Below are 26,325 nucleotides of genomic sequence, written 5' to 3'. Positions count from 1 at the left end.
CTCTCTGCCCAGACTCTCGCCATATATCCTCTATTAGCCCTCTCCTACCCGGTCCTCTTTCTCCCCATCCTCCTCATTGCCCGACCGACCCTCCATGCTGCGCGTATCCCAGGTCTTTTACGTGTCTATCAATGTACTTCCTCTTCTCCTTCTCGTCCCACGACCCACCACATACCGCGACGTCAGACTCCGCAAACGCACCGCAGACTGGTCCATGCCCAGTCGCGCAGTGACCATCCTTATCTCCTTCTCCCCGTCCTCCATTTCACCCTCTTTTCAGTACCTCCTTCTTTCTCTTGCTCCACAAAGTTCAATCCCAGTCCGGACTTCGAACACACCAACTGCCTGTGTCTCGGGACCCAAATGCCATGTGTCTTCCCTCCGTGCCCTTTCTCGCATGTGTGCATTAATATATCCGCTGTCCATGCCGTCACCCTGTCCCCCGCCGTGCGCTCGCGCCTTCGAATTCGAACCGTTTGTCATCCCCGGCCGAGACCCACTCGAACCGTTTGCAGTCCAAGTGCTCAACGCGTCTCTGGATGTCATGATGGCAGCTCTCCCCTTCCGATAGGCCCGTCTCCACCGCCAATGATCAATCTCGCCATCCCTGCCCACTCACCGCGCCAGCTCGTCCGCTCCAGCTCGCTCTGGATCCCGGCCAGCTCTCCTCAGTTCAACCCGTCCCCTTTCTCCGCTCGTCCGTCCGACGCGTCTCGTGTCTATTTGACGCGTCCTGTCAACGTCTCACGAAATGACATCTCGATCTTATCAGCAATCTCGTGTCATTAAGTCCCCCACCGCTCCCTCTACTCTACATCGCCATTGCGCAAAGGGCGCACGCCTCCTTCTCGCTTGGCGTGCCTTAATGTTCGACGCCACGGCACACCCACCGAACTCAGCCCGGAGTCCGTCCGGTTTACGTATTATACCCCCCGGCGTCGGGATTGGTCTCGGAAGTCGACTGCAGTATGCTCTCTGCCAGCCCGATTCACACTGTCCATTTTCGAGCATATGCATATCGCTCGCCAACCCACCGGGCAGCACCCAGGAGACGCACCCCAGAATGCGTTCTCCACACACTTCGCGGCTTGACGTCGAAGCTCCCTGCCCGGCAACAACCCTGGCCTGATCGACTGGCGTCTACACCGCGGACGCCCGCATGCGATCACGTCCAGCATGAAATTAGGATTTTTAGCCAGCGGGGCCCGCAATTCATAGCGCGTCGAATACAATCGCACAAAGTGCGCCCTTGTTCTGGATCCGAGCACGAAATTGAATTACGATGTCCGTGCGTGCTTTTCTCCTGCGCACTTTGTCCGACGCATGCAGCTAATGATGCCCTCTCCGTCCGTCTCCGCCAACTGATGCTTGTGGGTGCGTGTACGTGTACCCAGCCACGCACACTTCCATCGTGTGGCAGGCACACAGTTCCGATTTACTTCGCAGTCGATATTAGCTTCATGCTTGAGCTGACGTCCGTTTATTCAGGATCCACACCGCTCTAAACTGGGCTGTGTGTGTCTCCGTGACGTCCAGTGTGGATGCAGTCAATTTCGTTCCCCAAAGCGAGCAGAGCGCTCGCTGAAGCTCGCCGCCAAGACTCCGTGCCTTCCGACGCCGCCCGATCGGCGTGGGTCCGCAACCCCGACTCTTAACCCCGACGACTCCCAACCCCGCCCCCCCAGCCGGCAGTAATCGCGCGTCACGCGTAGGCGTCCGCACCCTGCTGCCATAGTCTCCAGCATATGGGGCACCGACGTACATACGGGGCTCGCGTCGTGCAGCCATGTTACGACATGACAGCGCACAGGGTCATGTGCGCCACGTGAATACGCAAATTGGCTTCGCACATATCCACGTACCCTGTCGACTTGCACAATGCGGCATTCAGGTCTAGGTGCGCCATAGCGAGGTAGGTAGGTAGGTAGGCAGGCGCCTCTGTGGGCAAGACCGGCAGAGTGTTCGCCACCATCACACGTCGGGTTCTGTTCCTGACGATTGGCGCAGATTTGGAGCGCGTGCTCATTAAGCTCGTATCTGGAGAGGTGGAGCGGAACGCGTCGTTGTGTCGATTACGAGAACCGGCTGCCGGACACATCGTCTCTTGTCTCGCCATCCGTGGCAGCTGCAGAGGCCGTTGAGGTTGACGGAACGTAACTGCGCCCACGGTGACTCATGCTCCGCTGCCAGATGTACGTATACCTGCCCCACGCATCGGAGACTATCCCTCCAAGCGGGCTCGCACGGTGACTGACGTGGTGGTGGATACCGAATAGGCCGAATACGCTCGACCGAGATAGGTGTTCTATGATTCAGTCCTCAAAAGCTATCGCACTACCCTTATACACTCAACGCACCGCGCGATATCTGAGGTATAATTAGAAAAGTTCGTTCATCCATGATTCTGCAGGGTCTGCTGAAATTTGTTTTCGATTCATCGTGTACGGATTTATTGGGTCCGTGCATATGTTTTTGTTTCGATCCAGCAACTCTTGACACCCAAATGGACCGACCGCACAGGGCTGATGCCGTAATCTTTCCATCGCGAACGCTAATGCTGCGGAGTGTGCTGCGATGGTAATACAGCATGAAGATCTGGTAGCTGCACCGCTATCAGTGTTCTGCGTCCATTCTCCGAATTTCTCGAAGAACTGCGCGAGGCTGTTTCTTACGACAACGCACGGCGGACACGGCCAGTCGCGGCAATGCGCATTCCCGACGACGACGACATTTCGTGCTGTTGCGCGCAGCGTTCTTTCGACAAACATGCGCTGCCCCCGCCGACGAGGGCTACGTCTCGGCCCCGTCGTGAGTTTGCGACTCCGCTTTTGCGACGCATCCTTACTTATGCAGGCCGCTCGAAGCTTATGTTGCTTGTGTTGCTTGTGTTACGTACCCAGGTGCCCATCATGATCCAGGTGTCTGTGAGCGATTGCACATCTTACGAGAGGCGGGATGGACACTGGACAGTGACTGTTCAGATGAGCGACGAAGATGAGCCTGTGGCGATGACAGCTGCCGGTCGACGGATTGCCAGGGTTATTTATCTAATGTGCCCTGTTCGGTACTCGACGCAGAGAGGTGCCGGTTGCTTTTGACTTTTCAATGTGAGTATGACCTGTTTTGTCGAAACGACATGAGCTTATTCACGGAGTATACTCTTATCACAGGTCCAGAATACTATTCACGAAATATATTTGTATGCTACGGTAAGGTTCAGTCTTTGCAAATGGACATCCTGAGATGCCTCTGGATGACCAATCACCTTCGCATGGTGTACACGATCCGAAGGCATGTTCACGACTGAACCTTGTCAAGACGGCGCAGCGGGGAACTGGTCTACATTTCCCTGTTGATACTGGCGGGTGTTCTCTCTGATCTTTCTATCCGTCGCTGTCCCTGATGGGATGCTGGAGCGCCCATGGTTATGTCCCACGCAGTGCATCCCCGCAGTGCAAGGTCTGGGCACGATGCAGTGTGAGTGGACTAGTTCTTCACATGGCGGAATCAGGGAGCGTTGGCCACTCAGCGTCCTCCCAAGATACATGTGGCGGCGTTTACATCTTTTGTTTCCTGAAGGGGCGCTGTGCATATATCACATCACGGACCTTCTCTGGGTACAAGGTTTCGGCATGACATAGCAAGTTTTGACTGTCTCCCAACGTCGCGTGGATTGCACTCTCACTCGGTAGGTTTTCATATTTCCGGCGTCTGTTACGTATGTCAGACGTCACCGTGCTCTTTCGGCCTCACAACTGCATACATACTTATCTGTATGGGCATCCTACGTTACACTCTCATGGTGCTGTGCTGAAGTCCGTTTGCTATGACAATGAACTGGCATGCCAGGTCCCACGGCGTGCGACGATACTTCACGCCTTATGGTACCTTGAGGCGAGGTAACTTAAAAGACGTACAGGGAGCTTTTCCAGCGGGAATGCACTCGATGCTTGGACATCCCTAGATTAGTGCAGTGGCGTTCTCAGAAAATAAACACGGTATGTCCACAGGCGCACTATGATTTGTGTGCGCCGCACTTACGGTCGTATCCTGTGCTCGGTGATGCGATTCACGTCTCTCCGTGTGTTCCAGTTTGGTCTGCCATCATCATCGCATCCTCCACATCCAGAAACGCGCGCTTTCCTGTCCCGCAAAGATGTCTCTTGGCCCGTCGTTCTCCCATGCCATATGAGCTAAGCTCGTTTCTAGTATTCGTGATTGCCGCTCGGCGCAAGGCAGACAACTTACTTGATTTGTTGAACAGCGATGCGGAATCCGTATTCGAATTTCATCCGCTCGGACGTTGTTCACCGTGACACTTCATGTCGTTCATGACATGATGACCAACTGATGTCTTTCGTTGATGGGGATGTCAAGAGCTCATCTTATCGGACGCTCGCATCCTTGTGGAGATGGCAGGGCAAGTGTATCCTCAATTCACGCTCCCTTGTCGATAATCTGGTGTGCTGGTGTGCTAAATTACCAAATATGTCTCTGGGCTCGTCTGTTTACCATAGATTCTCCATCTAGATCTATTGGTCCGTAGGCCCATTCCTACCTCTGCGGCTGTGCAGGTGAACTAGCACTTCTGGCGATGCAGTTCCTATCAGATAATCTGGTGCGTCCTTCGCGAAGAGTTGCGTCTATCACGAATGCAAGCCTCGGTGGTCGCTTTTCGGAAGGCCTAGAATTCTCGAGCGTCACGTCCCCACTCGGCGACGAAGGCGCTGCATGCACAGTATGGTGTCTTTGGCTAGTGCCTTACGTGTCAGTTGTTTTTACGATTCCGCATGATGGAGTATCGATTTGGCGCCGATGGCTTCTTCCGCGTTGAGTGTCAAGGTGCAGTGGGGAAACTTCGATCGACCTACGCTTATCATACGAGCGTTTTGCAGGTATGTCTGGCTGCTCTCTCCGTAGGCAACTGAAGCGGCATTTAGGAACCTTCGAGCTGGATCCACTACAATCAGTGGAAATTTTCTTTGTCGCTCCTTGGTGTTGGACAAACGTCGGCGCTCGTCGCTGCACTTCTCTGTTGGTCAAATCTCGATCCCTGTCGCGCGCCTGAGGCTCCAACGATGCTGCTCACGGATCACACAGATATCGGAAATGATAACTGCGTCAAAACGCAGACAAAGGAGAAGCGCTTAAGGAGTGTGCGATGACCCCTTCGGTGAGAACTTGTTTCTGTCTTCGGTTGCCGAAACTGACTGAGGTGCCCGAACTCGGCGGTGTCGGCCAGCCTGCGAACGGTAGGCTTCATGACACGCATTGAGCGGACTAGGTGCGATGATAGCGACTCCTTCTAGCTTGTGACACAATCTGCATGCTATTTTCCTATCCACCGGCCGTTATAGCGAACAAATATTGCTTGGCTATAGATCCATTGGCACGGTAAGACGAGACGCATGCATGTAGAAGGTTAGTCGGCCATCGCGTATTGACTCTCAGCCGCTGTGCAGACCCCAACCTCGTTCATCTTCTTGATTCTTGTGTCTCAATGTTGCTGATGGGCCGCTCACCGTGTTCCATCAGAATGAATGGACGACGCCTAGTTCACCTGCATGGTAGATGGCGATTCTGCCGGTTTTACTGCATATGTTCCATCATCGTGTTTCCTTTCTCAGTGAGTAGTCGTGCTGTTCAGTCGGACGCTGTACTGGTGATCAGGCCACGCTGACGCTATTGTCGTCAGATATAGCGCAAGTTCTGAGCAAGAGGCCTTTGACCGATACGCGATTCCGCCAAATTTGTGGCTGCACATCGTGACCGCGGTCCACTGTGACCCCCTTCGCGTTGACTAGCAATTCGCTCTGTGTGATCTGGATAGGTGAGCGCTGTATCTCCATTGCTCACCTGATGCGCGTTCTGTCGCCTATTGTGTTACTTGAGTCGAGTCATAAGGGTACACCCCCATCTTGTCACCGATGACCTCCCGATTTCTGCGCGCAAGCTGAGTAGGCCTCAGCACGAACGTTCCACGCTCGCGCAGTTCAACTACAACACATTTCAATTCGACACGTCGTAGAACCTGATTGAGACGGCAGCCGTCCCGTGATGACTGGCGATTGCTTACCCCGGCCCCCAGGCTTCAGCTTCCATGACGCAGGGCTATCAGAATTCAAAACTCGGTAGCACTCCTAATGGCAGAGCTACCTGACTTTTGCCAGGGTCACTTGATGATCTGCCAGTCCTACTCTCTAGTGCCCTGATACCCACCTTCCGGATGCGAGAGTGCTACAAACCTTAGCAATTGACCTTTGAGCAGTGGTATGGGATACAAGTTCAACCACCCGAGGGAGATCCTTCTCCCAGTCATCTGGTGATACCTTCCGTCGTACACATTGCATAACGCCTCGCTGGACCCTACATACTGTAGTTGTCTGCGAACTGCCGTCATGCATTTCCTTTGGAAGCTCGAACATCTTCTGGCGCGGCTTCAAATACGCACTGCCGGTGGGATATCTATGCGGTGCCTTGCCTCTGATGGTCTTGCTGGTTGCACCTTCCGTCGTCGCGGACTTCAAGTTGGTTTGTGAGTCCATTCTAGGCGTTCATATATCCATTTCTGTGTTATGTTCTCCCCACACTGGGATCCGGAGGAGTACAGCTATTGCCTGTTCTTGTTTATCCCAGGTCCTTTCACGTAGCGCTGCCCTTGTGTTCGCATCGTCCTCGGACTCTCACTGATAGCGGTCTAGTTTCAGCGCAGCCCTTGAATCTTGCTCCATTACCAAAGCCAGCCGCGACTGGCGCAAAGGATATCCTCTGGTTTGCTTATCTCGAGCCATTTGCCATTCTCATGAACGTCCATGTCACATACAACAATACTTGCAAGCTGACATCCTGGTTTAGATGCATGGCCAGTCTGTGGTCAGCCAAGAGGTGTGCACCACCGTCATACCCGTCAACCTGTAGTCCGAAGTATCGGAGGCGATTCATATGGACAATCCCTAGCATGTGTCTCATCCGCCATCTCTAAGAAGGGAGGAGACACGCGCTCACAATTTTGACCTCAATAGCGAGGACATACGGTGGAGATCTCAACCCGTTTTCGACATCATGACCACTCTCAGCGGAGCTAGTCCTCTTCTTTCCATTGGGGGGAACCGGCAGGTTCTGGAGCTGCGGGTCGAGGACAGCGGGTCTGCCGTAAGTGTGCACGCCTTGCGCCATATCTCGCCACGGTCCCCGTTAGGGTCAGAGTTTGCTCGGAGCGCGGGGGGCGGCTGCGGCACCCACCCATCAAGCGGTGGGGAAGCGACGGAACGTCTGCTGTCGATGCTTCTTCCTGTTCTCGGGCGTGGCTTCTTGTCCTCGAGCGCTGCACGCTGGGATATCATGCGTCGTACCGGTCCGTCTACTGCCAGGCGCCCGCTGAGGTTCCGCATGCGAGTTAGTTGGGTGCCGCGCTCGCTTTTGTGCATTGTTCAGGGCTTCGAAGATCCGAAGGCCTGACATATTACTCGTTTGTGTTGCGGAGGGAGAGATGATTGGGTCGGGAGGGATCCGCGGCCTCGGTTTGAAACACATTCAGTCCCGCCTGACATTTACCCGGGTCGGTGCTCGCGCTGCCCCTAAGTGGCCGCCCATCTCCATGAGTTCGTAGGTACAGTGTCCTGAAGACCATGCGCAACTGCCCGATAACAATTGTATGCAACTGGATTGCGCGAACCGAGGTATTGCAGAACAGGGTATCGTCCGATACTGTACACACAGACAATAACTAAAGATCGAGGGATACTATGCATGGAAGAATAGCCGGATGCATCTCACGATCAGGCGGTCAACGCCTGCTTCCGCATTTCTTCGAAGCGCGAGCCCTCCGCCTCGGCATGCTCGACGGTTTGGAGGAGCTTCTCCTCGCGCGACTGCAACCGTTGTTCCATGCCAAGGATCAATAGGCGGACCTGTTCGATCTGCGTTGTACTGGCTTCTTGTTTCGATGCTTGAGCCTGGGCGAAAATGCTTGATTGAGTCCCGCTGCGATGTCCTGTATTGATGTCAGATGGCGGTCGAAGTTAAGGTCTTTGTGGGATAAGGAAAGTCGACGCACGGGTAGGAACGGCCGATGAAGATGTGATGTCGAGGTTTGCCTGTCGTACATGTTCATGACATGTGCGCGCAGCTAGCTTGGGGCAAGAGCCCTGACGTACCTGCCAGTTGGCTCCAGCCAATCTCTCGAGTTCTCTCTCCAACATTTTCTGGCGAGTCCTTTCCCTGAATGCGAACTTGTCAGGAATGACCGCGTTCCCAATGGCACAACGTCGCTCACCTCTCCAATTCAGCCATACACCGCTCATTCTCGCGCTGTGTTCCCTGCAGTAAAATCTCTAGGTTGGTGTGTTCCTTCTGCATTGCTTGAACTGCTTCCAGAGGTGGTCGCTGGGCTAGTTGAGCCTGCAGGGTTTGAATTTGTGTCTGCAGCTACACTGCCCTATTAGAACCTCCGTGCATAGTATGCAAAATTGCCAGTAATGCAGAATAGGATCGATGTACCTTGTCGTTCTCCCTGTCCTTCTCAAGTAATTGGCGTCGTAGGACGTCCTCAATAGATTCGTCTGGTGATTCTTTCAACATGCCCAGATCGTCCGCTCCGAGAGCCAGAGACGGCCGAGCATAATGCCTGACACTTTGTGCGCGGCGCATTGATTGTGAATTTATCGAGGAATAAAGAAGAGGATATTGTGAGAGTCTGGGAGAACGAGGCAGCTGGCCTGTCAGTTGAACTAACCTCGGGTTGCAGGCGCGTTGTTTGCGCTTGTGTGGCAAGAGCTTGGGTTTTCAACAATCCACAACAACGCATACGCGAGGGCCGATGCACATGCGGCCAGTCGCGCCGCACCCTCCCAATCATGACGAGTCGCACACCCCCAATCATGACGAGTCACACACACCCAATACACACAGCTACTCGTGCTGCGCAAGACGCTGCCAACGCATCCTCTCATCTGACCTCTCATGCTGCAGACGGCGCGGCAGAGGACGACGTTATGGATCGTTTCACTCGGCCTTCTCACTGGGCCACAAACGCGCACATCACCGACATAAAACAGAATAGCACGCAATGGAACAAGGACCGGGAAAAGTGCATAGCGGGTATAGCGAAGGCGAGCGAGGTTTTCAACGTGCTAGGCAAGCTCTGGCTACGCGTGCCACCGAATAAACGCGTGCGAACTGTCCACCATATGCAAGAGCTAGTCCTCCATAGGCAAGTGCCCACCGCAGGCGGAGAGTTGAAAGATATGATGCAAAAGGGTGACTTTGACACTATCTGGCTGCTCTTAGAGGAATCTGAGCGCAAGCGCCACCTGCTCGCGGGCATCGAGGGCACTTGTGGAAGGGCGTTCCTTGGCAATATTGTCGCGTTATATGTCCCGAAATTACCTCGTCCAATTTCCTGAAAGACAGAGGTCAAATATTCATTGATTTTCTTACCGCTTATGATGAAGGAAAACATGCATCGGACCCACAGTGGCCTTTCTTGTTCCCTGACGAGTGGTGGGAGCATGCAGTGGACAATTGTCCTGCACCACTTTTTGATGAAGACAAGATGTCTAACCCTGAATCGGAACGAATTCCTCAGTGCGTTTTATCATGTGCAGCAGCGTAGCAGTTGTAAATGAGCTGACGACGCAACACTAGGTTGCTTCGTGACAGATGCGGTTCTGTCGGTAATCGATAATATCGTGAATGGAAGCAAGGAAATGGATCCTGTCTTGAATTTGGTGAAGCGCGATACAGTTAACGCCAGGGGCATGGCGAAGACATTCACGACCTTGCGGGACAAGCCTCTCACTCATTGTGAGAACTGCGGGAAGAGCCCAGAAGACTTTGGACGGGACACGCGCTTCATGGTATGCAGTACATGCAAGTCGAAACTGCACTTCAGTATCCACTATTGCTCTCAGGAAGTCCGTATTTGTCACTTTTCTTTTGATAACTTAGCTGAGTGTTTTACCAGACAATGTCAGAAAGAAGATTGGAAGAAGCACAATCAGCACTGTGGTAAGACGGTGCACACCAACGCCCTACGGGGCACCGCAGGCGACAGCCTCTGGCAATTCCCCGAAATCCCTGACATCATGAACGACCTTGTACCCGATTCTGATGGCTACTACGATATTGCGACCATTGGGGTGAAGGCGAACGGCGAGTACGAACGCTCTCCCGTGCTTTTGCGTCAAATCACATTGATCGAGGCCGACAAGAAGGCGGACTACTTCCTGTTTGACTCGCGCGGACGAGCCGTCCCGTTTTACACGCCGTACAAGTAGACGAAGCTCATGTTCCGTGTCCTGCGCGGCAGTGCGATGTCCAAAGCTGACAAGGAGGGTCGCGAACCAACTGCGGAGTACATGGTCAAACACATGTCGGGTGAACCGGGGTTTAGCCGCACACACATTGTGCGACAGCTTTCTGAGGAGTTTGGGGACGACACGGAGGAGAAGTTGGAGGCTTTTGAGCGAAGGAGTGCAATGTCGGGCACGGAACTGACCTTCATCGAGTCCATGAGCAGGGGCTTGAACGCAGTGGGCCCGCGCCTCGACTCGAAGTACTTCAAAGCTTGAAGTCGCGATGACTCGGATAGACCGCCCGAAGCTAATCGAACCATTATGTTGTGTAACATCACGTACGTCAGTTGGCTGGTCTAGATGAAGTATGTATGTTGACGGTCGGTACCTTGCAACCTTCGCAGTCATTTATAGATCAGCTCATGGAATGGAATGTTATGCCAGTGAGAGAAGAAACCATGCTGTAATGTAAGACACCCTTTCGCAATTAAATTGATATTCTACGGCCAACGCCAAGATGTTCATACTGACAATCAAATCATCTCCGTGGCGCTTCTTTCAAGGTGCAAAGCGTACGAGAGGCATTTCGTTCACGTCCTCGAGGACCTGGCGAGAGCCCTATTTTTTGAAGCTCTCCCACACCGACAAGCAGTCATCGATACACCGAAAGTTTATTTTTCTCGATACGTGAGAAACCACCACATTCATTCCGAAGACAATCAGGTCTCGGAAACTATGAGCAGGAACCCATGCACAATATTGTACGCTGTCTAAGACATATTCCTGCGTTCCATTGTAAAATAGTTCTGGACTCAATGTATACAGATGAACTTCTGGTCGCATGTAAATGCTTCCTTCTTGGGTGCGAACAGGCGGTAGGTCAGGCGCATACCATGTGGTGTTCCAGTTCAACCTCTCCAAATGTCCGCTCGTTCTTGTATCTCTGGTGCTAGGTGTGTGCCCCAGGCTTAATACTACACGTCCGCCGAATTCTGTAGGCTCGAATGCAGATACATCCTGACACTTGGGCGAACATAAGGGCTGCCGCACGGTTTTTATACCACCAAAAGGGACTGCGGCGATCTCAGGCGCCACAAACAAAAGATTGCTTGGAGTTCCGAATCTCGCATCTCGGTGTTATACCTTCTCTTGGAGCAAATAGATGAGCAACGGGTTCAAACGTAGTTGCGGAGTAGTCACGGCGAGGGCACCTCATAGAACCAGATGTGCGCTCAGGGAATATGGCGCATCAGCAAAAGTGGGCACAGCTTGCATACTCTTACCACTAAATTTACCGGGTTTGACAAGTGTTATCGTTCGATCAGTCTGCGATACCACTAAGTATGCTGTATGACACCTGCGATACATGCTCCATAGTCTAATCGATGTGATGTGAGTGCTGTATATGAGAGGACGTGAGATGTGCGTTGAAAAATAAGAAGGGAAAGAAGGTCGGTATCAGTACTGGTGGAGCTCACGAAGAGGCGAAAGTCGTCATCAACTCTGCCATGGGTTGAGATCAAGCACGCTTGCAGATTTCTTTGCATTGTCACTGCTCAACGTGCTGCCAGCCCATCGAGCCTGCTCTATATTCAGCGATGAGGGCGAAAACGTTATTGATCCATCCATGCCGCCGAAGGACAATGAAGTGCCCTGTGCAAACGGATCATCCGGTGGTGGTAGAATGTAGGACGTGGATGGACCGCCAAACCGCCCGCTAACGCCAAAGGAAGGCGTTTCTCTCAACCGTAAATTGCTGGAGGTCGGGCGGTAACTGTAAGAGCTGTATCTCGGCGGCTGCTCTGGTTGCTCCGATGGCCAAAACGAGCTGTTACTTGCTTCGTACAGTACGGCAGAAGGAGCTTCAGATGCAGGTGATGGCTCTATGTTTAATGCGGGTATTTCGGTGTCATGTGATGCCAGTGTTTCCTGGCCTCGGACGTCATTCAGCGACATAGACCTTGCTGTGGAATCACTGTTCGAAATTGAACTCGGGCCAGCGACTGGCTCATCCCGATCGTCCATCGATGGCAAGTCCAGTGATGCCCGTATCCTTGGTATTGGTTCTGGTGATTCGGATATGGGTAGAGGGACAGATTCGGAACGATGGGTGGGCTCGGAAATATGGGGGACGGGAAGTCGACGTGGAACAGGTATCTGCACCTCTTCGGGTTTCCGTTCAGATTCCCCGATGACTTCCTTGATCGCCGCGAAGTTAAATCCAGCGCGGACGGGAATGTTGGACGCTGATATGTCAGAACCATCTGCCACAGGCGGCTCACTAGACGTCGTTTCCGGACCATGTGCTGTCGGAGGTATCAGAGGCGGAGGGGCCGCCTCTCGCGGAGGAAGGTCGTCGTCAACACTTGACCGCGGTGAGAGTGTCTTCTTGTGTGGCGAAATCGACGAAAATGAGCCAGCGGACGGTGGTCTTGAGACACGTGAGGTGGGCGTGGGTGGCTGCTTCTTCCTTGAGAACCATGATCGCTTCTGCTTCAAGTCTTCGTCCTCCCGGACCACTATCCGCTCTCCCTCAAAGTCGGGCTCCTAGTAGAGTTAAAGACTGTCACGGGGTCGCTATCATCTGAACACGTATGCGACGTACCACCGGTTCATCGAAATAATCAGCCGACACAGGAAAGCCAAGTTGATCGAGAATTAGAGGCATGAATGTGCGATAACTCATGTGCCCTGCGATCTTGTCAGTGACGTCGACGTTCTCCAAACCAGGCACGTCTTGTACAGGACGCAGGCCAGCAACAGTGTTGAGACCGCCGCTCGTTGCACGGAAGAGATAGTTGAGCACCCAGTCGTTTCGTGCGTATGCATTCACGAACCGACCCGAAATGACAGAACGCACTTCGAGCCATGTGTGTAACGGTGCGGTAACGGTGGCGCCCAGGAGAAAAACGTCTTGTACAATGCCAAACACCTTCAGCTTTGCGAGCTCAAGGAGGGCGTAGAAGATGACACGGGAGCCCAGAGAAAAGCCAATGAGAGTGATTGGGCGAACGCCGAGATGTCTATGGATGAGCACATCTGCCAGCACACGACCCGCAGCGCGTGCACGATCCAGCGCATTCGACCAGGGATTATCGATGAGGTAACCCAACTTGGTCAAGACTAGGAGCCAGAATAAGCCGTGTCATAACCACACTTCTGAGAGACTTACTGATTGGCCACTGTAACGCACTCACCAGCGCTGTCATAACAGTAGCTTGTAAAGCAGTCTGGGCAAGTTGTGTCAGGACTTCGCTCGTCAAAATCTTGAGCGCACTGCCTGTTTCTTGAATCATTTCTGGTTCCCACAACACACTGAATACATCTCCCACCACCGGATCCAAGACGCTGAATGGCAATCGTACATCGTCTAGTTTGCCGTTCATGAATCTGGGATCCAGTTATTTTCAAGCTCGGTCAGTCAAAGTCGCCGAGCGATGTCTTGGACTAAGGACATACCCAGACACCGTGAGGATGCAGTTTACACGCTTGGTATTGTGTAATGGAAGGATATCGAATGTATGGACATATTGCGTCCGATTCGCCATGCCCCTCACAGCAATACCAGAACCAGTCAATACACCGCCAGTTGTTATAACAGCAGCTCCACCCGCACCCGCCAGAAAACCGGTGGTGCCGGTTATACCCACTGTGGTAAGGGCAGCACCAAGACCGGCGCCGATGACGGGTGCGAGAAGACCCGCAGAGAGACCAATAACCAGACCGCCGCCTGATTTGTGTAAGATAAGATTGAATATACAGAATATCACAAATAACCTCACCTATCGTAGCAAGTCCTAGCATCATATAGCGCCTCTTTTTAGAAGTCTTCTTCACGCCGTCAATGATCTCTTTCTGTTCAAGACTCTCCACTCCCTCCTGGATTTCAAGCGCTTCTGTCACACGCCGCTCAAACTTCACGACATCCAGCCATCCGAGACCGAGTTTCAACGCAACATTCTCTAGCAGCACTCGGGAACGCGCATCATACACACTATCGGCGATGAGGATGAGAAACAGATCGCAAAGAATGGTCCATCGGATGTCGAGTGTGACGTTCTTGTCTGCAGCAGAGAGATGAGTGCTCACACCAGGCACAGTTGATGAAGTATCCTCTAAGACTTTTGCCGTAGTTTGCACTGGCTTTGGAGGTATCGGCGGAGGCACCTCAGGGCTGCTGTCTGCAGAAGCGGCTTGCGATGATGTCTTAGTCTCCGATAGGTCGGCAGAGTCACCCTCTAATTCCTCCAGTCGAGCTGCATCGGACACTGCCCGTTCCTCTTCTTGTCGTTGAGCTTCTGCGGGATCATACTCCGGATTCGCGACCGTCCGGGTGGTCATGAGGGATGGTACGAGGTCTTTAGCTTGAATGCCATGTAGCGCCAAAGTTTCAATCATCTTCTGTTCTATCGGACTTGTTCAGTGTGGGATCCATCTAGACAGTATGCACTATTCACCTTCAGTTGCAAGCTCCATATGATAATACAACCGACCCATGATTTTCAACGCCCACAACTCCATGTTATCAATTGCCTTCTTCAACTCCTTCCGTTTTACCCGCTTTAACGAGTCCGACATCTCGCGGCTGGTCAGAGCACAGAGACCGACGTACGCTACGCGCTGAGCCTCGGTGAGGAGGTCCTTGGTCGCCTGCATCTGGCTAAGCGGCGTCATGGCCTTGTCCTCGTCAAAGAGGTATCTCGTTCGGAGATGCACTTCATCCGACTCATCCTCCTCGGTCACCCGCAGACGAGTATATTCGCTCTCGTTCTGGTCCACCTTCGAGCGCCACTCCTGGCCCTGGTAATCCACATCCAAGAGATTCCCAGTAGCGTTGCCTGCCCCTCCAGATGGTCTTTCCTTCCTTTCAGGCGCAACGTAGTGGTACTTCCTCTGGTCTTCTTCGTCAAGGCCGCTAGCGAACTCATCGTTCCGGACCACCGGCATGTCTTGCCAGCCGTCATCGTCGTCGAAAACGTCTGGTTCAATGGGTGCTATTGGTGATGGTGCCAGAACGGGCATCACAGCAAGATAAACTGCGCAGAGACGGTTAGGACAGAAAAGGTGTGTAGGCAATGGGCATGAGGTACATGAGTCCACACTCGTACACGTGATCTCCGAAGTCACGTTTCAAATGCCTGCCGCTCCGAGTCCCAGTCCGAGTCTCGTCCTTCGACTCCAACATCTCCGAGAACATACTTACATAGATCGGTACAATCTGCACAACTATACAGTATCTAAGGAAACCGTCGCACGACCTACGTATGCACGACACAGATGGAAAACCCGCTATGTGCCTTTTACCCTGGTCTTGCCTTCTTCCCTATCGTGAGCTCTCTTCCGCGCCTCTTCCAGCTTCAAAGTCGCCTTGAGCTTCCTCTGCCGCTTCCGCCGCCCATTCCCTCGTTTGGCACCCTCTATGACAATCTCCTCGGCCAGCCGACGTTTGCGGCGAGCGCTCTCCTCGGCTCTCTGCTTCTCGCGTTTCTTGTCGCGCTTTCGGAGCGTGGTCATCGACGCTTTGAGCAGTGTACCATACGCGGAGTGGAACTTCTCGAGTTCATCCGGTTGAACCTGTATCATGTAATATACGGATCAGTGAACAGGAGAGAAGGAGAACAGGTAACTCACTCTGGTGGAGAAGTTGGCTTCTTTGCCATCAGTCACACGAATTAAACATGGATATTCTTTATTTTCATCATCGGCAGAGGACATCTGCGCATCCTCGCCGTCATGTGTTACTGCAGTCCATGCGATGTAAGAGTAAAGATTTGAGAGTCGTGCGAGGAATAACACATGTACGCACGTCTCTTATGAGTGAGCCATATTGACCCCCGCCCGTTCGATGACTCAAAAAGTGCTGTCAATCGTTTGAGGAACTGGAGACAGTCTTCAGAGAATTTCTGCGATTATTCCGGAGGGAAACATACTGTATCGTGGTCGACCAGCTGCATTGAAGCTGGGAGATGGACACCAAGTCCGAATATGACACCTGTCACAGACCGGCTTGTCATGTGATTAGTGACGGATCAAAGTCACGTCTTGCTCGCGTCTTGCTCACGAAATGTTTTCCAGGGTACACAAAATGGTCGGCTTGTTCTTACAAAAGGGCGGCACAGCACCTCTGTGCGCTGATATTCCTCTCATCCACTGCAAACTCATTTTCTCGCTGCAGCATATCCCTCAAGAGTTCGTGTGGCGGTGGTACGTGATTTTGTGCTCCCAGATTACCATGTTCGTGCTCAAATCCCGTCAGGTTGAGAACAAACTGCTATAAAGCTCGTGATGACTTCGTTCCTCGCTCCCACTGGTGGCGCCTCCCTCTTACTATCCTTCCGCCTTCAAAAACACACTGTCCTGGTTATAGGGTCCAACAATTTGGCAGCATCTCGCGCCTTCGCAGCGTTAGAAGCAGACTCTAGGGTGATAATTCTTGCCAAGGGTGGAGTTCAGACCGCATGTAGCGAGCTCCAATGGCGCAATAGCCATGGTCAGCTCACCATCGTGGATTGGGATGATCTGCCTTGCACGTCAGGTAGTGGGGTGGGTAGTGATCATGAAGCTGATGCAGTAGATGCATATGTTTCTGGTATCGAGGGACTCCGTTTTGTCTGCGTAACAGACACGATCCTCGGGCCGGAACCCTTCCTGCGTCGCAGTCGTGCCTCCGCTGCGCGGATCGCCCGTGTCTGTCGCGCTCGCAACATACATATCAATGTTACCGATATGCCTGACCTGTGCGACTTCTCCTTCTTATCGACTCACCGATTTTACGACACCGAGACTGGGCTTGCAACACCCTTGCAAATTGGAGTTACTACCAACGGTCAAGGATGTCGCTTAGCTGGCCGCCTGCGGCGAGATATCGTCGCAAAGTTGGCTCGCGAGGCGGGCGGCGCTGTTGCCAAGGTTGGGAAACTGCGCAGTCTTGCGAAGACGTCGGACGAGGCTGTATATGAAGAGGGCGACGTGGGGCTGTACGAGGAGGAGACGGCGTCGACGCCAAACGTCCCTTTACCTCCGAGGAGCGCCAATGAGACTATTTTGGAGAGTGCGCGAAGGCGTATGAAGTGGGTTGCGCAAGTCAGCGAATATTGGCCGATTCAGAAGCTCGCTGGCTTGACGGAAGAAGAGATGGTCCGAGTACTCGATGGAAGACATGGCCTCCCAGGAACAGCCTCGTCGAATCTGCCCGCCGAAGTTTTCCCTGAGAACGGCGGAGAAAGCTCACTGCACTCGCTGGCGATACCCGCTGCACGTCGCGGTCGGATTTTTCTGGTAGGATCCGGACCTGGCCATCCTTCTCTGCTCACGCTCGCCACGTATGCGGTTCTCACGAAACACGCGAACCTCGTCCTTTCTGATAAGCTTGTACCCGACGTAGTACTTGCACTCATCTCGCCAAAAGTGGAAGTGCGCATTGCGCGGAAATTCCCTGGTAATGCGGACAATGCCCAGTCCGAGTTGATGGAGGCTGCCATTGAGGCTGCGGGGCGCGGCTTGACAGTAGTACGGGTGAGTTGAATGGCTTTCACCCTGTAAATTGCATTGATGTATGTCTATAGCTCAAGCAAGGGGATCCGACTGTATACGGGCGTGCGGGCGAGGAGGTGTTGTATTTCCGTGAACACGGCTTCGAACCGATCGTCATTCCAGGCGTCAGTTCTGTGCTTGCAGGGCCCACGTTTGCCGGAGTCCCCGTCACGCAGCGCGGAGCCGCAGAGTCTTTTGTCGTCTGCACAGGCGTGGGGCGGCAGGGCAAAGAAGTGAGGCTGCCGGGATACGAGAGGTCTCGCACGCTGGTCATCTTGATGGGCGTTGCGCGGTTACCGCAGGTTCTAGAGACCCTGCTGTCCCGCGCGGAACAGCCCTCGTCGCGGCGGAACGGCGCTTCGTATCCTGCATGCACGCCCATTGCCCTCATCGAACGCGCGTCCATGCCGGACCAGCGGGTGATCTTCTCCACATTACGGGACATCTTGGCTGCGCTGGAGAGCGCTGGCGAGCAGCGTCCGCCGGGTATGCTCGTGGTGGGTTGGTCGGTGCTCTCGCTGTGGGGGAAGGGCGACGTGAGCATTCTCGATGATGGGGCTGCCGAAAGAGACGAGGAGAGGCTGATGACATGGTTAGAAGATAGACGATGGCGGATTGATGATGGGCTAGATGCTGGATGGAAAGATCTGTGACGGAGAACTACTTCGTGATATATTTATTAATGCTGTAATGTACTCATGGGTGGGTTGTCGGAAATGAGTGGTGAGCTTGATAACATCCTTAATATTAACTGGTATCAGTTTACAGCTGGACGGCTGATTTTCTCGCCCAGGTTTGGCGTAGGCCTAACAGCAGGGCGACACGCGTCGCGCTGATCACGTGTTGGGTGCTTTGTGTGACGCGACGCGACATGCGCGCCGTGACTTCGTTGAACTCGTTAGTGACCAACCTCGATTGGCCACTAGACAACCGCAATGCCACCCCGTCGGTCGAGTCGCTCGACTCGCGCATCTATGGAGCCTATAGAGACACCCAAACCCCCTCCCGCGAAACCCCTTCCCAAGCGCAAACGCTCCGAAGCGCCAGAGCCCCTGGTGGCCGAGCAAGAAAACATCAAACCTCTTGCCAGATCGCGCAGATCGACATCAACAGGTTCCAGCGCTGCATCGACGGTGAAGAGAAGGGTTTCGACGCGCTCAAGGAAGTCATTGGAAGAAGTACCAGAGACAGATGAAGAACAGGAGGTGGAGGCCCCTCCACCCGCGAAAAAATCGCGTCCGTCGTTAGAACCCGAGCCTGAGGAAGTGGAAATGGTGGATGTGGACGAGAAGGAAGAAGTGCAGCCCACGAAGACAAAGCGGGCTTCGTCCAGGAAGCCTGCGACCACAACCAAAGGCGCCACGCGTGCCTCCAGTCGTGCCGCCAAAGTGCCGCCTAAATCTCGAAGGGCCAAAATCATGGATTCAGATGATGAAGAGCCAAAAGCTGTCGAGGTTTCTGACGACGAAGCTCCCAAACCACTCAAGGGTAGGAGGGTCCCTGCAACAAAGGCGGTGGTGATCTCAGAAGATGAAGAGGAGGCTCCGCGATCAAGTCCTAAGGGCAAAACTATGCAGGTAGATGAACAGCCCGAGGCAGACGAGCCGGCACAAGCTCAGGCCAATGCCGAGGAAGAGGAGGCTGAGGTAGTTTTGGCATCAAAGCCAGAGGACGACGGCGTTAAGTCTGGAGTTGAGGAGGAAGAGCAATCGCTGCTAGACCACCCTGACCTGGCCCCTCCACTTTCTCAATCACAACCCGCTGCGCCAGAGGAACCTCAGGGCCCCAAGTCTCGCCTAGTCATCCACAAGATGGCCCTCGTGAACTTCAAGAGTTACGCTGGCAGGCAGGAAATTGGTCCATTCCACAAAGTATGTTTGACATTGTGCTCAGTGAAGTGAGGCTCATTTTTGTACAGTCGTTTTCATCCATTGTCGGTCCGAACGGGTCTGGAAAGTCGAACACGATCGACGCACTCCTATTCGTGTTCGGATACCGTGCGTCCAAGATGCGGCAGGGCAAGCTCTCCGAGCTTATTCACAATTCTGCGCGGCATCCCGACCTTGATGATTGCAGTGTGGAAGTGCACTTCCGCGACATCACCGATCTGGTACGTTGTATGTCCTATTTCATATGCGGATCATACTCATTTGGTAAACAGCCCGGACGCGATGCCTTCGAGATTGTCCCTGGCTCCGACCTCGTCGTGGCGCGCACCGCGTATAAGAACAACGCCAGCAGGTACAGTATCAATGGGCGGCAGAGTAACTACACTGAAGTACAAACGCTGCTCAAAGGCCGCGGGATCGATCTGGACCACAATCGCTTCCTCATCCTCCAGGCATGTCTTGTGATCATCTCGGATGTCTTTTATTCACATCAACTTGCAGGGCGAAGTTGAATCCATCGCGCAAATGAAGCCCAAGGCGGCGACCGAGCACGAAGACGGTCTCCTTGAGTACCTCGAGGATATCATCGGCACGTCACAGTACAAGGCGCCGATCGACGAGGCGCTCGTCGAGATGGAGCGCTACGCCGAGGACCGTGTGGAGAAGCTTAATAGGCTGCGCATCGTCGAGCGCGACCGGAAAGCTCTGGAGGGGAAGAAGCGCGAGGCCGAGGAGTACCTCCGCCTACAGAACGAGCACGTCCGCGCGCTCTCGCGCCTGTGGCAGTGGTACCTGTGGAAGTGTCTGTTGAATGCGGAGCAGTATGAGAAGGTCATGGTAAATATGAGTTTAGTGTCTCTTACTGTGAGTCTCACTGAGGTGGGCCCAGGCTCGGACCGAGAAGGAGCTCGCAGATGAGCGGGAGCGGAACCGCGACGACATCACACATTTGGAAATGCTTGAAAAGCATTACGCGCAACGTACTGCTGCGTACGAGGTTCGTCCTTCACTCGGTACTTGTCCTTGCACTGATGCATCCCCACGTTGTTAGGAAGTCAAAGCTGCCGCAGCCGAGGCTGTCAAAGACCTTGCAGTTCATGAGAAGCAGCAAGTCAGCTTGGAGGAGCGACGGAAACATGCTAACGGCAAGGCCAAGAAGCTCAAGAAGACTATGCAAGATGTTCGTTTTTTGTTATTCGATAGTGACTGGATCACTAAATCCACGATCACCGCAGGATGAGCATGCACTAGCCGAAGCAGTCCGTGCGGTGAAGGACAACGGCTCTAAGATGGTGAGCGAAAAGGCCACGGTGGAAGAGTTCGAGGAATCCCTGGCGGAAGAAGAGAAAGTGCTTGAAGAGATTCGAGATAGCCTGAAAGGTCAGAATTGTTTGTGTACTGTTCTACTTTAGCTAATCACTGCCACTGCAGACAAGACACAGGTGTTCCATGATCAGATCGAAGTGAAGCAGAAGGAACTCCAGCCTTGGAACGCGAAGATCAACGCGAAGCAAGCAGAAATCGATGTTGCCACCAGCGAGCGTGATATGCTCGCCAACAAGGCAGAGGCTGCAAAGGCCGCGCGTGCGGACGCCCAGGAAGCCCTCGAGAAACTGCAGGCTGATCATGACGCGAAGGTATAGTTATACTATCTCGTCTATTTAATGGAGCTTAGCCGCTGGATATCTCAGACTACGGAGCTGGAAGAGCTGAAAGGCAGCAAAGCCAATAAGCAGAAGGAGATCAAGGATGGGGAGAGGAAACTGCAGGTATGTGGACATGTAACACAACTTTCACTCTCTGATGTCCCTGTCATCCAGGATACGCGAGCCAGGGTACAGGAGTTGCGTTCCAAAGCCTCGTCTTCACGACAGAAAACCGACGAGGCAAGGGCATCGCAAGCCGCTAGCACCTCGCAGAACAAGGTGCTGGATAGTTTGACTCGCCTCAAGAATGCAGGTCGTATCTCCGGATTCCATGTACGTCTTCACGATATATATGTCTGACTTATGACTCACTTTCTATCAGGGCCGTCTCGGCAGCTTGGGGACAATTCCCGACAAGTACGATGTTGCAGTGTCCACTGCATGTGGAGCCCTCAACAACCTCATTGTTGACACTGTCGAACAAGGCCAAGCATGTATTGAATACCTGCGCAAGCAGAACGTTGGCCGTGCGTCCTTCATCGTCCTCGAGAAATTGTCCGGCAACGGGCTGAACAAGATCCCCACCCCGGAGAACGTGCCGAGGCTCTTTGACCTAATCACTCCGAAGGATCCGCGCTTCGCCCCAGCGTTCTTCAAGGGCGTCGGAAACACACTCGTCGCGAACGATCTCGATCAGGCAAACCGTATCGCTTTTGGGGGTCAGAGAAGGTGGCGCGTCGTGACCCTCGCGGGCCAGCTTATCGATTCGTCGGGTACCATGTCCGGAGGCGGCAACCACGTCGCTAAAGGTGGAATGAGCTCCAAACTTGCGGCGGATGCGGTCTCGCCCGAAGTGCTCAGGAGGTACGAGCAGGATAGCGAACAGGCCGCCCGGGCGCTCGAGGAGAGCCTCCAAGAGCTTCGTGAGATGGAATCTGCATGGGACGCCATCACAAGATCTAGTCCGCAGCTTGACATTGATATCGAGAAAATCTCCCTTGATATCGGGACTGGCGCCAGGCGCATTGTTGAAGCCGAGAAGAGACTCCGTGAACTCAAGTAGAATTTCCAATTCCTCTTGATGATGAAGATAGCTCACGATATCCCAATAGATCACAGAGCAAACCGGACGCTGATGACGTCTCCAGAGTTGCTGCGCTAGAGCAAGAGATTGCGAATTCGACTGCAAAACTGGAGGGGTTGCAAGAGAAGGCAGGCTCCATTGAGAAGGAGATCAAGGTTCTGGAGAAAAAGATCCTTGAGATCGGAGGTGCGCGCTTGCTGTCGCAGAAGTCGAAGGTCGATGGAATCCGCCTGCACATCAACCTTGCCAACGATGAGATCACCAAGGCGGAGGTTGCAAAGGCTAAAGCGGAGAAGGACACAGTGAAGCTGGAGAGCTCGATCGAGACCAACAGCGCGAGCATCAAGGAGGTTGAAGCCGAGGTTAAGGACCTTAGTGCCAAGCTCACCGAATGCACTGACTATGTGGATGAACTTCGCATCAGCGTTGACAAAGCCCAGGTTGCCGCGGAGAGCTCTAAGGACGACCTAGATAGCCTCAAGACCGAGCTCGATACGAAAACTGAAGAGATCCAAGCGTTCCGACAAAAAGAGGTACGCGGTCATATCTGTTTCTAGATATTTAGACTAACGCGCTCTTCAGATGGAGCTCTCACAACGCCTTACAGACGCGAAGAAGGATTGGACTGATAACGACCGCTTGTTGGAACACTGGCAGGACGAACACGATAAGTTGAAGCTTGAGGACATAGAGTGAGCTTTTTTTGGCCGGGACACGTTCCTTGTTAAAGTTTGTCACAGCGATGATGATGAGGATGAAGAGGACGGGAAGGCAGAGCCAGAGGTGTCCGGAGAGGGCGCGCTGAAACAAGAGCGAGGAGGCGCGCCGAAACCGAATGCCCGTGAACATTCACCTTCCTACGAACTGCACACCTACAGTGCTGTGGAACTGTCTGTTTTCAAGAGAGATGAGCTCATTGCTGATGCTGAGCTGCTTGACGGTATGGCTGTTCCTCGTTGATCACTCGTCGAGGCTGAATATTTGTCTCAGAGAAACTCAAGAACTCAAAACCGGACCTCAGTGTGCTCAAGGACTACAGGAAGCGTGAAGAAGAATTCTTGAAGCGCGCACACGACCTTGAGCAAGTCACGAAACTACGTGACGCCAAGAAACAAGAGTACGATGGTCTCAGGAAACAGCGGCTTGATGAATTTATGACTGGCTTCAACACTATCTCCTTAAAGTTGAAGGAGATGTACCAGGTGAGCATAGCGTACTGCTGAAAGTCCAGATTCATAATGACGAATCATTGTAGATGATTACTCTCGGAGGTAACGCGGAGTTGGAGCTTGTGGACAGCATGGATCCCTTCTCCGAGGGTATCATCTTCAGTGTGATGCCGCCGAAGAAAAGCTGGAAGAACATTTCCAATTTGTCAGGTGGTGAGAAGGTGCGAGCTTAGATTCTACGTCAAGGTAAGAAGTGACTGACTACGCATCTAGACATTGAGTTCTCTTGCACTGGTCTTCGCGTTACACGTTTACAAGGTGAGAGCTTTGCGAAGTGGATGACATACAATCTGACAGTCGTGGCAGCCTACGCCTTTGTACTTCATGGATGAGATTGATGCCGCTTTGGATTTTCGCAATGTATCGATTGTCGCCAACTATATCAAGGACCGTACGAAGAACGCACAATTTATTATTATTTCGCTTCGGTGCGTCATCCATTTACATCCACGAAACAGCGGAGGTCTGACTGTGGGTGCAGAAACGATATGTTTGAGCTGAGCCATCGGCTCATTGGTATATACAAGACCGCCAATGCCACTCGCAGTAAGTAATCATGTATACTGATTGATGTACTCTTCTGATGAGAAAATTCCGTAGGTATTTCTATCGACAACCAGCCTTTGCATGCTATCCCACTGAATGTTGCTCGAGCATCATAGAGCGTACACATGAATTTCGTCATGCGTTGTAGTGAACGGTATTACTTATGTTCTACATTGTATTATTTACATTATCTGATGCTATTGTATCGACTGGTGACGCACTGGATGGGAAATGACAGACAACATCAAGTCGCCTATGGTCTTGTCTTCCCAGACTGTGGTGGCGACGGCCGTGAGGACTTCTGAAGTATACCCACTTGGCAACACGAGAGGTAATCCTTCCGCAAACCAGCTGTGCTGGGAGGCTACACCAGCTTTTAGCCTCATGTTAGGCGGGTATACCAGGAAGTTTTTAATAAATTCCAAACAGGGAGAACCTGTGTTGTCAGTCTGCTCCCGCGTTTCGTTCAACGGAGGCAAGTTAGGCAGCAATGATTGTATGCCCACAGGAGGAACAACTTGGAACGATACTTTATCAGCGTCGGGCAAGTCTTTAAACGTCTGAAATTCCGTTCAGCTGGACGAAAAATAAATGCGAATGTAGACCCTCACCGGCCAACTCTCTCCTGTCGGAGTGCCAAGAGTCTTGAAGATACTCCATGCTAGACCGATCGATCCTCTTGTGGAATCAAAAAGCGACTCTCGGACCCACACCGTGTCTGGGTTGTCTGCAGAGATCTGTCGAGGAATAATGAAAGGTTCCTTGAATGTATCTCCGTCGTCTTCGACCGAATCTTCGTCGTCACATGCATGACCTTCGTATTCAACTTGCAGTTTGAGGGGTGTAAAAAACTCGGCAAATGTTGCACCGAGGCTCCAAAGATCAATCGCAAAAGCGTCATACGCGTTTGCACCGAAGAGCAGCTCAGGAGCACGGTAGGGGCTTGGTGACATTATGTAGTGAGATTACAGGTAGGAGATGAAAGGCCAACACCAACCCCGTAGACACGTCAAAACACATCTCGCCAAGGGGCTCTGGCCACAGCTCATGTTGTGCGAGGTCTTTGGTATCCGTCCATGCAATGCCAAAATCTATCAGCTTCACGGAACAATCTTCTGTGAGAAGAATATTTCGAGGTTTGATATCGCGATGAGCGATGTGATTATCGTGAAGGTACCCCACGCCACGGATGATCTGAAACATAAGGGACTTCGCGAGAAGTACGAAGGTCGATATTCTCGAGTCTGGACCCGCATCTTGAGATGGAGAAGGTATAGATCCAGGATGCGAAAAAGGAGAAAACGCAGGACTAGAAAGCAGGACGGACAGTTCATAAGGAATGAAAGGCATCCAGAAGTGGATCGAACTCATTGCACGCTCCCAACCATGTCCGATAATCTCGATGATCTTGGAGAAGGGTCTGTTGGACACGTCAAATTAGGGGCTTGTATATGCAACGTACGTTTGGATGTGATAGATTTTGTAGTATCCTCAGCTCTCTGAGGATGTCGTGTGGTTTCTTGGAGAGTTCGGGACGCGTAGACGAACTTTTGATGGCGCACCACTGGACAGGCGTTCCGTCGTTTCCAATCCAATAGTGTGCCTTCACCACGTAAGAAACCGGACTCTCTTCCAGAGTCTTACATGAGTCCTAAAAGTTGCAGGTATCAACGGTACATTTCAGAATGGACAAGACGCTCGGTGTACCGGATCGAAAATAGATTCCAATTCGAAGTCGGGTGCCGCTACTAAACCTGAGGAATTGGTAAGTGCTGAAACCGAAGGAATCTGCGCAGGTGAACACACCTGTGGGGTTCATCCTGCGGTATCTCAGTGAGTCAACGAAGCTGAATACAACAGGGTCAAGCGAAACTACAACCAAACATGTGCAAACTCCGATCGTGCTGTGGTTCAAGTTGAGGCTACCTTTCTACGTGACTCTCTTCTTGTCTAGTGTACTTACAGTACATGTCCGACTAGCCCTTTGTATCGGCCGCTCGTCAATGCGACCCTTCAGCAGCCCCTTATGCTCAAGGTTATCTTCGAGAAGGCCCGGCGGTTTCTGAACAATATTGTCAGACCTCGGCCTCACCTGAAGGTTAG

At 52.8% G+C, this 26,325-nt stretch overlaps 12 protein-coding genes across 12 annotated transcripts; 8 read left to right on the top strand and 4 right to left on the bottom strand.

Annotated features, from left to right (window-relative positions):
• Window positions 1–2,766: 2,766 nt before the first annotated feature.
• SCP_0104740 (hypothetical protein) lies at window positions 2,767–3,098 on the top strand (the record flags this gene model as incomplete). Its single annotated transcript, XM_027752706.1, has 2 exons — window positions 2,767–2,808; window positions 2,865–3,098. The coding sequence occupies 2 exons, from the start codon at window positions 2,767–2,769 to the stop codon at window positions 3,096–3,098; spliced, it is 276 nt and encodes a 91-aa protein (XP_027608507.1).
• A 3,964-nt stretch (window positions 3,099–7,062) lies between these two features.
• On the top strand, window positions 7,063–7,458 carry SCP_0104730 (hypothetical protein; the record flags this gene model as incomplete). Its single annotated transcript, XM_027752705.1, has 1 exon — window positions 7,063–7,458. The coding sequence occupies one exon, from the start codon at window positions 7,063–7,065 to the stop codon at window positions 7,456–7,458; it is 396 nt and encodes a 131-aa protein (XP_027608506.1).
• Window positions 7,459–7,778: 320 nt separating this feature from the next.
• SCP_0104720 (hypothetical protein) lies at window positions 7,779–8,649 on the bottom strand (the record flags this gene model as incomplete). The annotated part of the gene is made up of 5 exons (XM_027752704.1): window positions 7,779–7,993; window positions 8,057–8,096; window positions 8,157–8,220; window positions 8,276–8,427; window positions 8,500–8,649. The coding sequence occupies 5 exons, from the start codon at window positions 8,647–8,649 to the stop codon at window positions 7,779–7,781; spliced, it is 621 nt and encodes a 206-aa protein (XP_027608505.1).
• Window positions 8,650–8,855: 206 nt separating this feature from the next.
• SCP_0104710 (hypothetical protein) lies at window positions 8,856–9,404 on the top strand (the record flags this gene model as incomplete). The annotated part of the gene is made up of 1 exon (XM_027752703.1): window positions 8,856–9,404. One exon carries the CDS (start codon window positions 8,856–8,858, stop codon window positions 9,402–9,404), a length of 549 nt encoding a protein of 182 aa, XP_027608504.1.
• A 138-nt stretch (window positions 9,405–9,542) lies between these two features.
• Window positions 9,543–10,012, top strand: SCP_0104700 (hypothetical protein; the record flags this gene model as incomplete). Its single annotated transcript, XM_027752702.1, has 3 exons — window positions 9,543–9,585; window positions 9,646–9,914; window positions 9,965–10,012. 3 exons carry the CDS (start codon window positions 9,543–9,545, stop codon window positions 10,010–10,012), a joined length of 360 nt encoding a protein of 119 aa, XP_027608503.1.
• Window positions 10,013–10,085: 73 nt separating this feature from the next.
• Window positions 10,086–10,277, top strand: SCP_0104690 (hypothetical protein; the record flags this gene model as incomplete). The annotated part of the gene is made up of 1 exon (XM_027752701.1): window positions 10,086–10,277. The coding sequence occupies one exon, from the start codon at window positions 10,086–10,088 to the stop codon at window positions 10,275–10,277; it is 192 nt and encodes a 63-aa protein (XP_027608502.1).
• Window positions 10,278–10,286: 9 nt separating this feature from the next.
• Window positions 10,287–10,571, top strand: SCP_0104680 (hypothetical protein; the record flags this gene model as incomplete). Its single annotated transcript, XM_027752700.1, has 1 exon — window positions 10,287–10,571. One exon carries the CDS (start codon window positions 10,287–10,289, stop codon window positions 10,569–10,571), a length of 285 nt encoding a protein of 94 aa, XP_027608501.1.
• Window positions 10,572–11,792: 1,221 nt separating this feature from the next.
• On the bottom strand, window positions 11,793–15,317 carry SCP_0104670 (Uncharacterized membrane protein; the record flags this gene model as incomplete). The annotated part of the gene is made up of 6 exons (XM_027752699.1): window positions 11,793–12,842; window positions 12,901–13,418; window positions 13,468–13,685; window positions 13,755–14,025; window positions 14,078–14,701; window positions 14,753–15,317. The coding sequence occupies 6 exons, from the start codon at window positions 15,315–15,317 to the stop codon at window positions 11,793–11,795; spliced, it is 3,246 nt and encodes a 1,081-aa protein (XP_027608500.1).
• Window positions 15,318–15,584: 267 nt separating this feature from the next.
• On the bottom strand, window positions 15,585–16,249 carry SCP_0104660 (Signal recognition particle protein; the record flags this gene model as incomplete). Its single annotated transcript, XM_027752698.1, has 4 exons — window positions 15,585–15,869; window positions 15,927–16,036; window positions 16,102–16,174; window positions 16,226–16,249. The coding sequence occupies 4 exons, from the start codon at window positions 16,247–16,249 to the stop codon at window positions 15,585–15,587; spliced, it is 492 nt and encodes a 163-aa protein (XP_027608499.1).
• A 331-nt stretch (window positions 16,250–16,580) lies between these two features.
• Window positions 16,581–18,481, top strand: SCP_0104650 (Probable uroporphyrinogen-III C-methyltransferase; the record flags this gene model as incomplete). The annotated part of the gene is made up of 2 exons (XM_027752697.1): window positions 16,581–17,810; window positions 17,861–18,481. 2 exons carry the CDS (start codon window positions 16,581–16,583, stop codon window positions 18,479–18,481), a joined length of 1,851 nt encoding a protein of 616 aa, XP_027608498.1.
• A 282-nt stretch (window positions 18,482–18,763) lies between these two features.
• Window positions 18,764–24,338, top strand: SCP_0104640 (Structural maintenance of chromosomes protein; the record flags this gene model as incomplete). The annotated part of the gene is made up of 20 exons (XM_027752696.1): window positions 18,764–19,699; window positions 19,747–19,938; window positions 19,990–20,106; window positions 20,219–20,554; window positions 20,607–20,714; window positions 20,769–20,897; window positions 20,953–21,097; window positions 21,149–21,354; window positions 21,409–21,486; window positions 21,538–21,696; window positions 21,746–22,422; window positions 22,476–22,980; window positions 23,030–23,139; window positions 23,188–23,387; window positions 23,438–23,649; window positions 23,703–23,837; window positions 23,890–23,934; window positions 23,983–24,104; window positions 24,158–24,222; window positions 24,277–24,338. 20 exons carry the CDS (start codon window positions 18,764–18,766, stop codon window positions 24,336–24,338), a joined length of 4,539 nt encoding a protein of 1,512 aa, XP_027608497.1.
• Window positions 24,339–24,357: 19 nt separating this feature from the next.
• On the bottom strand, window positions 24,358–26,041 carry SCP_0104630 (kinase-like protein; the record flags this gene model as incomplete). The annotated part of the gene is made up of 7 exons (XM_027752695.1): window positions 24,358–24,390; window positions 24,444–24,782; window positions 24,834–25,164; window positions 25,220–25,629; window positions 25,685–25,873; window positions 25,930–25,976; window positions 26,029–26,041. The coding sequence occupies 7 exons, from the start codon at window positions 26,039–26,041 to the stop codon at window positions 24,358–24,360; spliced, it is 1,362 nt and encodes a 453-aa protein (XP_027608496.1).
• Between the last annotated feature and the right edge of the window lie 284 nt (window positions 26,042–26,325).

Source organism: Sparassis crispa (assembly GCF_003851025.1).
Source record: "Sparassis crispa DNA, contig_000000F, whole genome shotgun sequence".
Taxonomy (NCBI): Eukaryota; Fungi; Basidiomycota; class Agaricomycetes; order Polyporales; family Sparassidaceae; genus Sparassis; species Sparassis crispa.
This window is presented reverse-complemented; position numbering and strand designations above follow the sequence as displayed.